The sequence below is a fragment of the Sinocyclocheilus rhinocerous genome, unplaced genomic scaffold, assembly GCF_001515625.1.
Source record: "Sinocyclocheilus rhinocerous isolate Xijiao unplaced genomic scaffold, SAMN03320098_v1.1 scaffold51, whole genome shotgun sequence".
NCBI lineage: Eukaryota > Metazoa > Chordata > Actinopteri > Cypriniformes > Cyprinidae > Sinocyclocheilus > Sinocyclocheilus rhinocerous.
Window position 1 is genome coordinate 83,777 of NW_015641017.1, and position 18,635 is coordinate 102,411.

Below are 18,635 nucleotides of genomic sequence, written 5' to 3' on the forward strand. Positions count from 1 at the left end.
GATTGCTCCCCCAGCCCCCGCTGGACTGCGTTCATATTAATTTATTTGGGTCCGAACCGCGGTTCGTTTGCGTCATCAAGCCAGCAGCTGTTTACCCCGTTGCTTAGTAACGACGGCGCAGGAGAAGGCGGCAAATGCATAACATTGCTCTCTGCACTTTTATATATTTACGTTTTTGAACTGTTCGTTTTGTTTACAAAGCTTCGGTACATAACGGCACTTACGTCTGCCTTACGAATGTACTGCAAATGCTCTAAAGAACGCTGAAGGCGAACAGAAATGAGATATACAGCTCACTGTTTGCAGCGCATCAGTCACGCTCAGTGAGTGAAACACACACACAAACACACATTTTTATCAAATAATACGTCATTAATAGCGGTTCACTTCCGCGATTTGGTACGATTGCGTTCACATCAGCAGCGAACCGTACCAGAGTTCACTTGAACCGTACCCCAGACCACCCTTTTGAAGCGGACTCGGGTACGGTTCGCGGGTGCGCACCCGAGTTCGGAAGACAGCGTTCACATCATCCAAAAGAACCGAACTCTGACGTCAATCGAACCCGGGTGCGCACCAAAAGTGCTAGTGCGAAAGCACCCTAAATCTCTTAAAACACAATTTTAACTCTTTCCCCGCCAGCGTTTATGAAAAAGTTGACAGCCACCGCCAGCATTTTTGCTGATTTTCACTAAAAGTTCATGACCCCCACAATACTTTGTTTTATGATTATCTGAACATGCAATACATCAAAAATAAAGAACAGAGCCTCTACTTTTAAACAAAAACATCAGTTTTATTCTAGCTTCAAGCATTCTTTTTTATCAACACTTGAATGTAGGTAAGTTTTATAAAAAAAAGCAACATTTTGAGCAAAAAGCAGAGAAAATCACGTTTTTATCAAATACTACATCTGGATCATATTCAGTAGGATGATCCATCAACACCCCCAAAGCTTCACAGTCCTGAACCACTTCCTGGATCGACATTTCACATGCATATGCATATATACGAGATTGCTCGTTTCTGCGTCTTCCTCGCATGTGTTTTTGATCAGACTCATTAAGGAGATGCGTATAGCGCCTAGGGTTGCAAAGGGGTGGAAAATTTCCGGCAAATTTCCAAAAATCCCTGGAATATTCCCAAAAAATCCTGGAATGTTTCCGAAATTTACTGGAAATTTGCCACCTTTTTGCAACCCTAATAGCGCCCCCGACACACACAAACACACATTTTTATCAAATAATACGTCATTAATAGCGGTTCACTTCCGTGATTTGGTACGATTGCGTTCACATCAGCAGCGAACCGTACCGGAGTTCACATGATCCGTACCCCAGACCACCCTTTTTAAGTGGACTCGGGTACGGTTCGCGGGGGCGCACCCGAGTTCGGAAGACAGCGTTCACATCATCCAAACAACCCGAACTCTGACGTCAATCGAACCCGGGTGCGCACCAAAAGTGCTAGTGTGAAAGCACCCTAAATGAAGTCTCTGTGTTCTCAGATTTAAGTCATCTCATGTGAGTTCCTCAGATGTTTATTTCTCTTACTGCATGTCAACAATTGAGTCCATTTCATTTTAGGAGAAACATCTGAGTCAAAATGTTCCTCTGAGATGGACTGTAAAACTTTATTCACTAAACCACCTTCAAATCCAAGACAACGTAACGTATACGCAAATGTCCAGCCACTGACTGACCGTGAAGCTCTTCTCTCTTACGAGGTCAGCGACCTCTCCACCTCTGGTGTTTGAGAAGAAGATACAAAAACATCAGAACATCTAAGATGGCCTGCAGACACTGAAGTGAAGCATGACATCGTGATCTACAGCATACTGGCAAGTGCTGGTCAAGCTTAATGGATTAGTTCACCCACATTTCCCAAATAAACAGTATATGTTTCCTGTAGACAGACTCGCTGGGGATCTCTTTACTAGAGCAATTGAGAAAGGCCACGCGTATAAAATGTGAACTCAAACACTTCTGATAGAGAAACATGAGGCACATTCTAGTGCATATTTATGTGCATAAATGTCTCCTCAAATAACTGACCAAAATACGGTGTGTTTTCCTTATAAGTTAGTCTAGGCAATATTTTGAATAATTATAATATATTGAGTATTATAAATTGGAGAATAAGAATAAGAATAATTAAAAAATTAAAATAAAAAATAAATAAAAATTTAAAAACAACTTAAATTAAATGAAAATGGATCAAAGTAAAAAAAAAAATTAATACATAAAAATAAATATCATATTTAAATAAATAATATGTTTATTAAAAAATCTTATTCTCATTATAATATATCTTCTATTACAATTACCATAAATTACTTTTCAAGAATAGATTGTTTACAATCATTAAAATTCTCATTAATGTAATCTGAAAAATATATTTAATATACAGTATTATAGAATTAAATATATATAATATATTATATATATATGAAAAATAAATAAATACATAAATATTATTTTTTTACTCATCACTTCAGTCCAAAAGCCTTTCAGACTGTATGTTAAAAATGTTAAATCAAGAAGTAGAATACTTATTATTATTATTATTATTTTTACAATTATTAAAATTCTCATTAAATGTGAAAATTATCATATAATATTAAAATAATAAATAATAATGAAATATATACACACATTGTTTTTATTATTTTTTCAATCATCATTTTAATCAAAAAGCCTTTCAAGACGTACGTTGAACATGTTAAATCAAGAAGTAAAATAATAAAAAAGTAAGATTTTCTTTGATTGGGAAAAACAGATTTCAGATTGAATAAGATATCCATCAAATAACATCAAAAAGCTGAAAAATATTAAGATATATACATTTTTCTATACTGTCCAGGTATATTTGCACACACATTATGACACACCATGAGGATTTTATGCTCAGTGTGGACGTGGAATATGACACATTTTAACAGCTTTTTGAATTACTGACTTATCTCTAATTGACTGCAGCCACACACACAATAATTTATTGGTTTAATTAAGAGCAGCTCAGCATAGCTGCAATCTGACAGGCTGTCTCTCCTTTCACAAAACACAGTGTGTGTGTGTGTGTGTGTGTGTGCGTGCGTACTGGTATATATGGTTTATGAGGACACAAATGTGTATAATGACATGGGTACTACAACGTAAACATGGTTTATGAGGACACTTCCTGTGTCCCCGTAATACAAAAGGCTTAAAAAACATACAATACGGTGTTTTATGAAATTCTAAAATTGCCAGCAGTTTCCTGTGAGGGGTAGGTTTAGGGGTAGGGTTGGTGTAGGGGGCAATAGAAAATACAGTTTGTACAGTATAAAAACCATTACGCCTATGGAATGTCCCTGTAATTTTCAACAGCCACACACACAGAGAAACGCGAGGAGAGGCTGGGTCAGTTTCACCTGTGGACACACAATCCACTTGTTGATTTTATGAGGAGAGATAAAAAAAAACTAACACATGGGGCAGAAATAAACGCTCATCTTCTGTCCGGCCCTCCTTAGAGCCGGCCAACATGTCACTTAAGGTGAGAAAGTGTGCTTACTATTCTTGCAATAAGCCTTCTGTCGCATATTAAAGGGATAGTTCACCCAAATATGAAAGTTTTGTCATCAATTACTCACCCTCATGTCGCTCCAAACCCGTATGAGTTTGTATTTTGATCAAACAGTTGTCGGTAGCCACTGACTTCCATCGTATTTTTTTCTATATGGAAGTCAATGGCTACCAGCAGTTTGGTTAACCACATTCTTTAAAATATCTTCTTTTGATTGGTCCATTTTTGAATCTAGAAATTTTAGAGTATGTCTACATAATTTGTCATGTTTCCTAATATCCTTAATAGTGCTGTCAAACGATTAATCGCGATTAATCGCATCCAAAATTAAAGTTTTTGTTTATATAATATATGCGTGTATACTGTGTATGTTTATTTACATTTAGTAATTTAGCAGATGCTTTTATTCAAGGCGACTTACAAATGAGGACAATGAAAGCAATCAAAATCAACAAAAGAGCAATGATACGCAAGTGCTATAACAAGTCTCAGTTAGCTTAACGCAGTACACGTAGCAAGGGTTTTTTAATTATATAATAAATAAAAAGAAAACAGACAGAAAAGAAAAAGAATAGAGCAAGCTAGTGTTAGAGGCCTTTTTTTGCTTTTGTTAATTGTATAATAAATAAAAAGAAAACAGACAGAAAAGAAAAAGAATAGAGCAAGCTAGTGTTAGAGGCCTTTTTTTGCTTTTGTTAATTGTATAATAAATAAAAAGAAAACAGACAGAAAAGAAAAAGAATAGAGCAAGCTAGTGTTAGAGGCCTTTTTTTGCTTTTGTTAATTGTATAATAAATAAAAAGAAAACAGACAGAAAAGAAAAAGAATAGAGCAAGCTAGTGTTAGAGGCCTTTTTTTGCTTTTGTTAATTGTATAATAAATAAAAAGAAAACAGATAGCATACAAAAAGAATAGAGAAGCTATGTTAGTTGTGTTAATTTTTTTTTAAAGAAAAAAACAGTTAGTAAATGAATAGAGTGGAAGTCTAAAAGGGGCAAGTTTTTTTAAAGAATAGAATTAGAATAGAGAGTGCTAGAGTTATATATATTTTCAAAATATATACTGTATGTGTGTGTCTTTATATATACAAAATAAATATACACAGTACACACACATATATTATGTAAACAAAAACTTTTATTTTGGATGCGATTAATCGCGATTAATCGTTTGACAGCACTAATTCTTAATTTTATTAACAGCCATGTTTGCATCATTGCATATTTCTGTTTATAATGCACATGAATATGCATAACTTATATGATTAATTGAAGACAACAGCTTTGACAATGCATTTGACTTCCATAATACTTCTGAATTAAACAGAATATTCATGATTGGAATAATGATTAATCAGGGCATTTTTAGGACTATTTAAATTTTCATGACCATTATGTACCAAGATCGCCAAAATTATTTTACTGCTGCAATGTAGAATTAAAATCGAATTTGCATAAAAAATAAAATAGATTTTTGAAAACAAAATTCACCTATGCCGCATTTATTTAAAGGGGTCATATGATGCTGCTAAAAAGAACATTAATTTTATACTTCTGAGTCAATTATGATTGTATTTAATATAATATAGTATAATATAATAATATTAAATGTATAATAAAATATATTTTATTTCTAATTGATTTTTTATTGAAAAATGCATATTTTTGAAAGAAGTTTTTTTTTTTTAAGTATTATGAAATATTATTACAATTAAAAATAATTGTTTTCTATCTGAATACATTTTAAAATATTGGCAATCAAACAGTTGCCAAAAGCCATTGACTTCCATAGTATTTTTTCCATAATGAAGTCAATGGCTACCAGCAGTTTGGTTATCCACATTCTCCAAAATATCTTCTTTTGTGTAAGTTTTTGTGAGGAAACAATAAAAAAAAATCATTTTTGGATGAACTGTTCCTTTAAGTAATTTTATTGGAACAACTTCCATAAAAATAATGGCAAATATTACTTCAAGTGACTAAAAGTGCATGTTTTCTTCACGAGAGTGTGTGCGCGTTAATGAATTCCACCTTTCCCAATTAGTATGCAGTACTATGTGCTCCAAAGTCACAGCAGATTTATCCTTTCTGCTAATGAGAGACATCACCGTAGCATTGGAGATGCATTCCTGCGCGATAGCATGTGTCTGGGAGCTTTATGGAGCTGTGCGTTCTCACTTACACACATGAGCAGACGGGTTAATGTCTGTATTTTGCATGTGTTTGACAGCATTAGCATGGTGAACGGTGGATGGAGCGAGCAGGACTCTGCTGGTCTCAGTGCGCAGGCTCTGACCCAAGAGCTCGATACGCCGCAATCTGATGTGGCAGTGACCCAGCGCTGACTCAACGTGCCTTCAGAGCTCGTCCAGATCGTCCAGAGCGGAGGAGAAATATTAGCACCGATATATCACACAGCGGATCACTGAGCACATACACGAGGAGAACAGACTCAGAACAAACAAGACTACTAATAACATTAAGAACATTGAGATCAGCAGGGCTTTCTTGCTCTTTTAAAATAAAATAAAATAAAATAAAGCTAGATGAATCATGTAGACATACTCTAAAATCTCTAGATTCAAAAATGGACCAATCAGAAATCGCCAATGTTATGATGTCACAAGCATGAGCACATTACCATATGACTACTCACATTTATGCTCTATACTGTTTGATGTCAGTAAGATTTTTTCAAGGAAACTAGTATTTTTATTCAGCAAGAATGTATTAAATATATCAAAAGTCACAGTAAAGACTTTCTTATGACTTACTTTCTTTTTCTTTTCTTTTTTTTAAGTCTTTCTATTTATCAAAGAATCCAGAAAGAATGTGTAACAAGCAGCACAACTGTTTTCAACATTGATAATAATAAGAAATGTTTCTTGAGCAGCAAATTCAGCATATTAGTATGATTTCTGAAGGATCATGTGACACTGAAGACTGGAGTAATGATGCTGAAAATTCAGCTTTAACAACAGGAATAAATGACATTTTAAATTATATTAAAATACAAAACAGCTATTTTAAATAATACACATATTTCACAATATTACCGTTTTTACTAATCAAAAATGCAGCCTTGGTGAACATAAGAGACTTCTGTTAAAACGTATCAACTCTAAACCTTTGAACAGTAGCATATATTAATATTCATTCATTCATGTACTGTTCACTATCCAGCAACTTGGCATGTGGTTGTTAGTTGTTTCACATGTAAAGTAATCATTTACATATAATCTTAAAGTTACAGTAGCATAAACTGTTTGAAGAGTAACAGAGAGCGTGGAAAATGCTCATAAAAACTAAACTATGACCATTAACAGTTCAGGAAGCCATGACTGCCATTATTAATGGACTCTGGGGGGGAAAAAAAATAAAATGCTAGAAAAGTGTGGAAAAGGCCACTTTAAACTAAACAATCCTATTTACTACAGAAACAAAAAAAGGGGGGTGGAATATGCTACAGATTCCCAGGATGATAAAGACAACTTCTGAGAGAGAGAGCATTTACAAAGAAAATCTATTTTAAAGCATCTTATCTTCTCTTTAAAACAAAACGTGGGAAGTGGATTCTCTGTGGAGATTTACGACACATCATTTCACTTGAACTTTATCCATGTCATCTTTTGGAAAGGTAAAACAATGACAGTAAGTGTTCCACTTTTTATAGTGTTAAAAAAGGTCAGTGGATAAGATTTGTATCATACAGGACAGGCACATATTTATTTATTTACAGTAATACGATTTTTTTTTCACAGTAGTAAGAATAATGTGGGGCTTAATTGTCATGAAAAAAAAGTTTCATGGTTCTAAAAAAAAAAAAGGTGTACATTTCTCACGGGCAACACAGAGGTAACACATAACCTAAAGGTTTCATAAGATTCACCCTATCACACTTGCTATACTGATGAATATATTGCAGATGTAGACATGTTTCTTTGCTTTCCCAGATCTTAATGAAGTTGGTTTCATGACTTTATGGTGATAAGTTGCATATACCACAGCACATGTGTGCATTTGACTGTAGAAACAGGTATGAAATACTGAACTCACGTCAACTTCTCCTTGATCAATCACATAAAAGTTGTCTCCTTCATCACCTGAGAAAGAAACCAGAGAAAACTGTGAGTTTATTCCAATCAACCAACTTCAGGAAAAAGACTACCGATAAATAGCACTCTTTCCTTCTTCCTTTTCCTTGTTTCTCTGCTCAGTTGTGAAAATCGACATAAAATATTGAACATACACTACCATTCAAAAGTTTGGGGTCGGTAAGATAAAATGTTTTTAAAAGAAGTCTTTTGTGCTCACCTAGGCTGTATTTATTTTATTAGAAATGAATGTTTTCTATTCAAATATATTTTAAAATCGAACTTATTTCTGTGATGCAAAGCTGAATTTTCAGTCTTCAGTGTCACATGATCCTTCAGAAATCAGTCTAATATGCTGATTTGCTGCTCAAGAAACATTTATTAATAATAATAATAATAATACGTTTTATTTATATAGCGCCTTTCAAACACCCAAGGACACTTTACATAAGGTAAATAACATAGTAATAAACAGCCAAACAGCAGACAGAGGTGAAATAATATGCAATATACAAGATAAGTTACAAAACAAGCATAGAACAGAAAATTAAGCAGGCAATCAATTAAGAAACATTGAAATTAAGTGAGTTTTGAGAGCAGTTTTAAAGGTCTGGAGTGAAGAGATAACACGGAGATCTTGTGGTAGTTTATTCCAGAGCTTGGCAGCGGAAATGCAGAAAGCCCTACCACCCACACTAGATAGCCGGAATTTGGGTACTGCAAGCTAATTTTCAGAGCTCGATCTCAAAGTACGGGCAGGGACATAGGGGAGAATTGATTCAGAAAGGTAAGAAGGTGCTAACCCATGATGGGCCTTAAAAACTAAAACAAGAATCTTAAACTGAATACGATAGGTGACAGGGAGCCAATGTAATTGCTGTAAAACCGGAGTGATGTGGGCATCTTTTTTTGGTAAATGTAAGAACATGAGCAGCTGAATTTTGGATAAGCTGCAAGCGATTAATGACTTTGTTTGGTAGGCCATAAAACAAGGAGTTACAGTAATCCAGATGCGACGTGATAAACGCATGAACCACAGTTTCAGCACCTTTGAATTTTAAAGATGCTCGTAGGCGGACAATATTACGAAGGTGAAAAAACAGTATTTGACAAGCTGATTGATGTGGGATTCAAAACGTAGACTAGAATAAAACATTATACCAAGATTGTGTATAGTGGAGGAGGGATGGACTATAACTCCGTCAATGTTAATGGAGTAGTCAGGTTGGGAGGAGACAAGGGATCTAGGGCCAACTAACAGAAATTAATTTTTTTCATTATTTAACTTTAAGAAATGTTGTGCCATCCATACTTTGAGATCATGTAAGCAAGATGTAAAAGAAGGGGGGGAAACAGAATTGGGCTGTACGGTAAAATAGATTTGTGTATCATCAGCGTAACTGTGGAAATTTAGACCATGGCGCCGGATGATCTGACCCAGAGGAAGAATATAGATTAAGAATAGAAGTGGACCAAGGACAGATCCTTGAGGCACTCCACGAGAAAAAGTTTCTTATTCCTCATTTCTTATTATTATCATTGTCCAAAGCAGTTGTACTGATCAAAAGCTTTGTGGGTATTTTCTTTCAGGGTTCCTTGATTAATAGAAAGTACCAGCATTTATTTGAAATAGAATTTTTTAGTAACAATGTAAAAGTCTCTACTATCACTTCTGGTGAATTTAATGCATCCATGCTGAATAAAAGTTTTAATTTCTTTACTAAAAAAATGACTTACCCCAAACTTTTGAGCAGATCACTATAAAGTATCTGCTAAAAGTTAATTGGTCAACCTTTTAAGTGTGCATTAGCATCTACATGACCCCGCAGCTAACAAAAACAGCCTAAAAGCCACAAAACTCCCATTTTAATTTCATGGGACCTTTAAATTCAGGACGGAAAGGAGGAAAAGATAAATAATGCCATCTCGTTCCCAGATTCCATCTCTTTCTGACTCCCCGTTTCCCAAGAACACACACACACACAGTGGTGCGTATCAAAGATAAAAGATGGCACACCACTTTAAAAGCGTCAGCACCTCCCAGAGCGGTGTCGTCTAAACGATTCCCAGGCTTCTTCATCTACACCCCATTTGAGAGTTTTTAATGGACGGCTGGGAGTGCCAGAAGCCACGGGCCCCGATCAACATTTCCAAGTTAAAGGCCTTTACATAAAGCATTTCTGTAGGTTCAGGGGCTCATTGATGTCTGAGTATGTGTTGAAATTGGTGTTTGGGATCCTGGTAGCGAGCGTGTGTGTGTTTGCGCATGCCAAAGAGTTAAAAGAGCCCATGATCCGTGCGCTGCAGAGTTCACACGGGTTCACGGGGCTAATTAACACCAAACACACTAAGCGCTCGTAAATCACACCAGCAATTTATCTTAACACACTCACCGATCGCTATTGGCTTACACACCGTATCTCTCTCTCTTTCAACCCGTTCAGCTCATTTTTCTTAGTATTGTTCCTGTCTTCCTGTCTTTTATCACCTCTGCTCTGAAGTTTCTGTTTTTTGGCTAACAGATCCTTGAGTCACAGAGTGCAGTCAAATATTTGATGAGAACCAAAACGCACACTTCTACACACAAAACTTTGCACATTCCTAGATCTAGTTTTATGGGCAATCTGCCCATGTTAGATAAATGCATCGAAACTCTGCTTCAAGAATCGCATTGCACAGAGAGTGTGCAAGACGTGCATGCAGATCACTGTTCTCTATCGCTTATCAACTCCACATGAAACCAAAAAGAGCTCATTGTTTGACTGTATAAAAAACCCTCATCACCCACCGTTCCTTCTTACATAACTAAAACAATCTGCAATGCATTTGTGAACTTAGTATGAGTACTTGGTTTTGACTTTATGATTGCTCTTCCATAGCTCAACATGAAGGTGTCATCATTCAGCCTTGTCACAATGTGACTGCTGGCATACTGTAGGCCTGAATGTGGAAAGAATAGGATGGAGAGCATTGGTCTCTGAAGAATTTGAATGAGAAATGTATGGGTTTATATAGAGATCACATTGCAGACGACTGCAAATACAGTTGAGATGTTTTCTAGAGACACATTTCTTCTGGAGATTTCAGCTACCGTCTCCATATGCTTTGAGATATTTCAGTCTTTCTACTTCAAAATAGCACCTTTAGCTCAATTATTTGCGAAATTTGCAAGCAATTTATTGGTGAAAATTGTTCAGTTTAGAGATCTTTCTTTTGATATTTCTTTGGTTTGCATTCTTGTGTTTTGCACTGTATGTGCGCTGCATAAATGTCATGTAACATTAAATACATTACATGAAATAGAATTAAATGTTCTAAGGCCCAAAAACGTACTCTACACAAGTAGAGTTTACATGACCACAGACACCTTGAGCTACACAAGCCTGGTTTTATGTGCCATTTTGTTCCAAAATACTATAATATTTAGAACAACAGAAGTGTAGCTCATTTAGACTGTAGTAAAAATTATTTCCCAGAAGTTAGCTAAATTTTGGATATCCTTCCATCATGAGATGTTTGTGGATCATCTTCAAAAGCAAAAAAAAAAAAAAAAAGAATAAAATAATGTTTTTTTTTGTAATACTAAAAATGCTTATTTTCTTTCAGGATCAGAATTAGGTTTGGGTTAGTCTGTAGCTTGGTAAACTAAACTAAACTAAACTAAACTAAAAGAAAATAAAAGAAAAAAGAAAAAATAAACTGAAAAAAGAAAATACAAAAATAAAAAATTTAATTAAATAAAATTAGACTAAAAAATAAAATTAACAAGAAAAAAAAAAAAAAAATCCAGGGCAGTGGGCAGTGACTTTTTTATTTTTATTAACAGAAACTGATATATTTTAGAGTCTTGATATATTAATTAACTACAGTTAATTTTGTGACTCCAGAAAAAAATTACAAATAAAATTATGGGGCCCTATCATACACTCGGCACAATGCGGCGCCAGGCATGACGCAAGTGGTTTTTGCTATTTTCAGCCCGATGCAGTTATCATTTTCATGTCCTGCACCACGTTGTGCATTTGTGCCCATTTGTGCGCCCATGGGCGTGCTGGTCTGAAAACGAGGTGTGTTCAGGCGCATTGTTGGCGCGTTGCTATTTTGAGGCACCAACTAAAACCTGGTCTAAAGTCAATAGCGCAGTATGTTTTTGTTATTTAAAGTAGTAATATGCGCCTATAGGCGGGTCCACAACGCGCATACACTCTGCTTATTACACACAGGGACGCGCAGCAGCACACAAACATGCCAAATATTAAGAATTAAAGGATTACAATGTAAAATATTATTATTGTGTAGGCTACATAAATATAAAAATGCTTACATGTCATAATGGATAGTCATTGCATGTATCAGAATCTAGGCTACCTATTTGCTCGCGCACGAGCAGCTCCATTTCCTCTCTGGAGACGCGTTCAGTCTTTGCTCTCGCAAATTCCGCCGTGTAAATAGCGAATCCGCCATGGCACGAGCGCAACTGGCCTTTAAAGGGAATGATTGAGGGGAGAAAAAATGATCTTGATTGTATGTTTTTAGCATTTGATTTAATTGTTAAATTATTCTAGCATAATAATACATTTTAACAGTGATTGTATTAATATTATAATAAATAAAATAAAATACTCACTAGTTGAACAAATTGTCTATGAGATTTTCTCACTAATATAGTGATGCAAACATGTGCTGTATGTATGATATAAAACTCATGGTTTTCCATACTGTACCTTGCTGGATTACTGTCTCCCCAGCGATGTGTGTGACCGGGAACATGGCATCAAATATGTCACTGCGGAAAAAAAGAGATATGTTAGATTAATCTCTCATTTAATCACTGGAAATACAAAAACCCAAATTCAGAATTCAGTTCAATAGAATTCAGATCAAATGCGACATGACCATGTCAATGCTACTGTATCACAAGCTTCTACCCACATTTTCACATATCCACAGAAACACGCGTGTTTAACATACAAAAGACAACAAACTAATAGTAAATGCTCATGCTCTGCTCTTTACGAGACACACACCCTCAAACAAGAAACAAAACCGCACAGCCGTTCCTGTGTGAAAGCAAAGAGTGTCGTAAGTGTTACAAGTTTATGACCCTGATAATGCACTTCCATTCTTTGTGTTTCAGGAGCCACTAGTGTGTCAGTCACTACACATGACCCCTGACTCCATCCCACAATACACCTCTCCGGTTACTGCTGCCGGTTGTAGGCAGTGTTTATTCACTGCTGCTGTTGTGCTGTCAGTGCATCAGTAGTTGTATTTATGTTATGCCTTTATTTAGATTTCATTTATTTTTATTTCAGGTGTAGTTTTAGTAATTTTAGCACTTCAGCTTAAACCATTTCATTTAGTTGCTAAGGCAACATTTAGAATTTTCTATGTTTTTTAAGCTTACATTTTCATTTTAGTAATTTTGCTATTTGCTTTTCTCATTTTAATTAGTTTTTTTTTATATTTCTATTTAACTTTAATTTGCTTTTATTCCAGTTTTAGCTTTAATTTGAGCACTCCAGCTTAAATTATTTTATTTCAGTTAGTTGCCATGCAACATTTATAATTTTTATATTATATTTAAGTTTTTCAAGCTTACGTTTTTCATTTAATATTTCATTTTGGCTTTATTTTAAATAGCAAATAAATAAATAAAATAATAATTTTGGCTTAATTTTAGTTTAGTTAGCAATAAAAACACTGCAAGTCACACAAACGTTTATTAATTAATACAAGTATATAGTGAGCTTAGCAAACACTGGTAATAATGCAACTAAGCCTAGCAAAACATGTAGAAACAGCGAGAAGTTGTTAAAATGAGTTCCTTTGAGTTCATACGCATGAATACAAAAGTAATTGCACGCATTCTACTTCAGAGGAAGCTTTAATGCAATGATTAGAGGCGTTGAAGCTCATATTCCAGTCTTGAGAGCAAATAATAGAGCATCTGTTAGGTGGTCTTCAGTCACAGGCACTTGGTTTTAGAAGTTTACTGAGTGTAAAGGATGTTTATTTAAAAAGTTCCACCATGAGAGCTCTCATCAGCTGTCTGGCTGCGGGGATTCCCCAGCACTCGAACCCATTCACAGCCCCGCGGCGTTACCAGATTACCATTTCAGTGGGAGATGATGATGATGGCTCCCTGGAGAACTGAACCACAGCTATTACAGAGAGGTGAAGTGGTTAAAACAGAGCTGTGAGTAGCCATTAAAAGAACCAGGATGGTTAAAGTCTTGAGGTAAAGGGAGGAGAAGGGGATTGAGAAGGTGGCTGGTGAGATCGGTCTTACATTTAAGAAAGGAGTGGGTGGGAAGTGCTTGAGAAGGATTGAAAGCTCTTGTAGCTCAACTAGTGGTGCAAGAGATGGCAAGGTTATAGGTTCAATTCCCCAAAGCAGTTCAAAGGTTTGGGTTCGGAAAGATATATATTTTTTTTTATAAATTAATATTTGTATTCAGCAAGGATGCATTCAATTGAACAAAAGTGGCAGCAGAGACATTTATGTTGTTACAAAAATATATATATTTCAAATAAATGCTGTTCTTTTGAACTTTCTATTCATCAAAGAATCCTGAAAAAGAATATGTATCACGGTTTCCACAAAAATATTAAGCAGCACAACTGTTTTCAACATTAATAATAATAAAATATGTTTCTTAAGCACAAAATCAGCATATTAGAATGATTTCTGAAGGATAAATGATATTTTAAAATATTTAAAAATGCAAAACAGTTCTTTTACATTGTAATAATATTTCACGATATTGCAATTTAGTACTGTATTTTTGTTCAAATAAATCTAGCCTTGATGAGCAAGAGGCTTTTTTCTCAAGAGAATCTTTTAATAACACGAAAAAAAAAATCGTACTGGTCCCAAACTGTTGAACAGTAGTTTATACATCCAATATCTGGAAATCTATGTTTAAACACGTATAGAGATGGAATAATTCTAGTTTAAGTGGGAGATTGATGTAAACACAGATATCGAATACAAGACATGTTGTGTGAAAGTAAACAGGTGGGAGAAAAAAAAATGAAAATGGTCAAAAAAATCTGATCTATGCATTAAACCTGAGAGTCCAAATGCTGTCTTAAAGACAGCAAGCAAATATTTACTAACCAATTCTTGGTAGAAATTAAGGCATGAGTTGAAAGAAATAGGGGAAAAAGCATGAATGAATTTACTTTCAACTGCTTCTTCATTTTTAATTCTTTCCAAGAACTGCACACACATTATTGTAGGATACCATACACAACAACCATTGTATTTCAGATGCTGGATATTTCAAACAGCAAAAACACCAACACTGACCATCTTCACCGGATATACAGTACCAGCACCAAAGCAGCACTAACCGGCATAAACCAGTCTTGACCAACATAAGCTGGTCTTTTGAGCAGGAGAAGGAATTAAAAACTGAGGAGGTAGATAGCAACATGAGAAGGAACAGGCGTTTCGTCTGAACCTGTCCATGAATGAGTGGGAGGAGGAAAAGTTGGTGGGTTTGAGTATAAGAGTGAGAAAATATAAGCGTTAAAAAAACACATGAAGGGGTTTAGAGAGAGACTGCGGGGGGGGGGAGGTTCACCGCAGATTTGGGGTGGGATACACCGAAGAACGTGAGATGTGTCAGTGTGGATGCTGAAGTCACTATGAAGGATGAGTAGGGCACAGCCTTCTGGGAAAAGAATGAGTAAAGTATTCACAGTTCACATCCAAAAACCACAAACTGATAGAGTGAGTGACGTTCACTACTGTCAATGAATCAGCAGCTGATCAGCCGCGGATTCATTGACAGCAGTGAATGTCACTCACTGATAACTCCCTGATAACGTATTGCCATGCTGTTTCAAACTTTTTAACAGAATACAATACTTTTTTTCATCAAAGACGCATTAAACGGATGAAAAGTAACTGTAAAATACATTTACAATGTTACAAAGGGAATCCATTTAAAAAACTAAAACGTATTTAAGAAGAATAGTGTAAGCAGCACTGCACAAGAAGAATAGTGTTAGCAGTACTACACAAGAAGAATAGTGTAAGCAGCACTACACACCCAAATGAGAACAACGCCGCAACCGGTGTTTATCATAGCAAAGACAACATATCATATGAACTCCGTGAGCGGAGGATGGGAGCGCTGGAGTTTATGGCAGTTATAAGAAATCTCTAGTATTAATTCTGATCATGGCTTGTCTTGAAAAACGAAGACAGTTTAACGTTCGTCGTAGGAGAAATCCTATTGCAAGACTGTACAGCAAATCTTCTGACACTGCCAGGATTTCGTCTGAGGTAAAATTTGATCGCAAAGGCCATTAATCGGCTGTCTGAACATGTCAAACCAACGATCAAAGATGACAGATTTTAGCCTAGGATTATAGGAATCTTTTACGATTTTCAAAATTTGTCTCCGACGACCAAATCGTGGCCAAAATCGCACAGTGTGAGCTGGGCTTTATTTGTTTAAAGTGTTTGCAAACCAAATGTTACTGGACTTTTGTTCATATAGCACTTTTAAATGAAAAAAGTGCACAATACACTACTTTTGAATTCATTATTGAATTTTGTGCATAATGCGATTAATCGCAGGGGGGGGAAATCATGCGATTAATCGCTATTAAAAATGTTAAAATAAAAAACAGTTATATTAAATTGTAAAAAATATTTCACAATATTACCGTTTTTACTGTATATTGATCAAATAAATGCAGCCTTTGTGACTTGGTGAAAAACTATATATTTCAATTTATCTGGCAAATATACATAAATATAATAATATAAATATAAGTGCAGTCAAAATTTTGACTGATTTGTTCCTGTTTGCCCCTTATTCTGCTCAATAATCATAACTGGCTACCAATCACAGCTTGTGTTGTTTTCATGCCATTCAGGGGCATTTATACTTTGTTGAAGATACAAAGCAGAGCATCATATAAAGGAAGATATAAGATGACACTGAGCGTCTGCACAGTGGTCTGTAAATGACTGTTTTTGTGTGCGTACGTGTGACCGCAAAATCTAACGAGGCTCCTAAATCATCACCTCTTCTCTTCTTCTTTAATTGAACCTCACTCTTTCAAAGGGAACGTGTTAAAAGCACCAACATTAGGTCTCCTTTATTTGTCCAGCACAAGCCTGAGCCTGCCTTACACTCGCAAACGTCAAGGAAAAACAGCTGAATGCAAAGGAACAAACTCTCTAGCCTTCAGACAGTAAAAGCCAGCTGAAGTAAAGCATGTTCTGGAGCCCAATGACTTTCAAACAAAGTCATACAGGTTAGAAACAAAATCAAGGTGAGTAAAAGAAGACAAAATATCCATTTTTGGTGAACTCTCTCTTTAACTCTTGAATGGCGTAACTTTCACTTAATCATCAGTGAAGTCACAGCAGAGAGTAACGTCTGGTTTAAAGCATTTGACTGTGACACATCTGGGTGTTTGTTTCATCTGCGAGTGGAAGCTGCAACATGCTGTGTGTTAAACAGATGACAGACTCACACACCTGTGTACTTTTATGAGATCAGTCCTGAGACACGCTATCTGCAAAACACAGCCTCTCAATAAGGACAGATGTTTACAAATGGGTCTCTGTGGCCACATACCAGTCCATAATCCATAAAAACACTTCCTCCAGTGAAAAAGTCCATCCCCTGTTGCCCTCTCAGATCAAAATCCACCAACATATTTGTTTAGAACAGTTTTGGACTGTTTTCACTTGTGCTTGATCCATGCATATTTCTCTCCTGATTCAGACAAGATGACTTTTTCACTGGAGAAAGCAAAATTATGGATATAGGAACGGAAGCAACTGTTTGACGGCACCCATTCACTTGTAGAGGCTAAAATGGTGAGCTTAGTGATGTAATGCTAAAATTTCCCAAATCTGTTCAGATAAAAGAAACAAACTCATCTATAAACCTGGATGACCTGAGAGTGAGAAAATTCTCAGCAAATTTTCATTTTTGTGTGAACTATTCCAGTTGTTCATAGGCAAAACATAGAGGGTTCCAAGTGTAACCGGACTCATTTTGTGGACTAAATAAATTATGTGACAAGAAATGCAGCATGTTATGACTAAGCATGGGCCGATTACCGGTTTCAAGGTATACCGTGATTTGAAAATGTCATGGTTTCAAAACCGCTAATATTTTCCGTTATACCATTCCTGCGGTATGCGCTGTTTTTCATGTCTCCTCAAAGACTCGGGTGTACTCACACTAGGCACGGTTGCCTTGAACCGAGCCTGAGCGCGATTATCCCCCCTTCCCCACTCCCCTGCTGGCCTGCACTCACACTTGCACTAAACATTCCGGGCCGGAGCACGCTTACGTCATGTATGAGATAACGGAGAAAACCACTTTCGCTAATATTCTGCCAAATAATTAATAATAATTAATTAATCATTTATGCCATGCATTGATTTTCATTTGTATGTATCAGAAAATTATTACGGAGGCAGCTGACGTTAATGAAATAATTTGCAGCTTTACTCGCAAACTACATTTCCTGTTCATCAATAAGGTAAGAACCAGAGCCATTATAAACCTAAATATACTTGATTAAATTAAAAGTGCTCACACTGCATGCGTACCGTGCCCGAGCCCAACCGAACCGTGCCCGGGCCCACCTCTTCCAACCGGGCCAGGGCCGGCTAAATGAACCATGCCCGACCGCGGCATGGAGCGCTCACACTAGTCAAACGAACCGGGCTTTGGGGTCAAACGCACTCGGGCACGGTTCAAAACGTCTAGTGCGAGAACACCCAAAGTGTAGGAATCCCTCAAGTTGAGTGCAGCGTAGAGAGTAACACGACCCTCCTCCTCCTGTTGGTGCGAGCGAGCTGTCAGTCACGTGTGTGTGTAGGATGACTTCCCCTGGAACTTAAGCAATCGGCAACCGGCCGTTTTTTGTCTTATTGCAAGCAACTCGTCTCTGTTCTGGACTTGCACAAACTGCGTTGCAATGCAAT

At 36.2% G+C, this 18,635-nt stretch overlaps 1 protein-coding gene across 1 annotated transcript in view; it reads right to left on the minus strand.

The window, feature by feature from the left end:
* prkar1b (protein kinase, cAMP-dependent, regulatory, type I, beta) overlaps nt 1-18,635 on the minus strand; it is a 68,997-nt gene that overhangs the window by 21,166 nt on the left and 29,196 nt on the right. The window contains exons 5-6 of the mRNA XM_016569976.1: nt 12,385-12,446; nt 7,623-7,669 (exon numbers count right to left, since the gene is read on the minus strand). Of these exons, the coding sequence (XP_016425462.1) occupies nt 7,623-7,669; nt 12,385-12,446 (109 nt within the window). The remainder of the gene's footprint in view (nt 1-7,622; nt 7,670-12,384; nt 12,447-18,635) is intronic.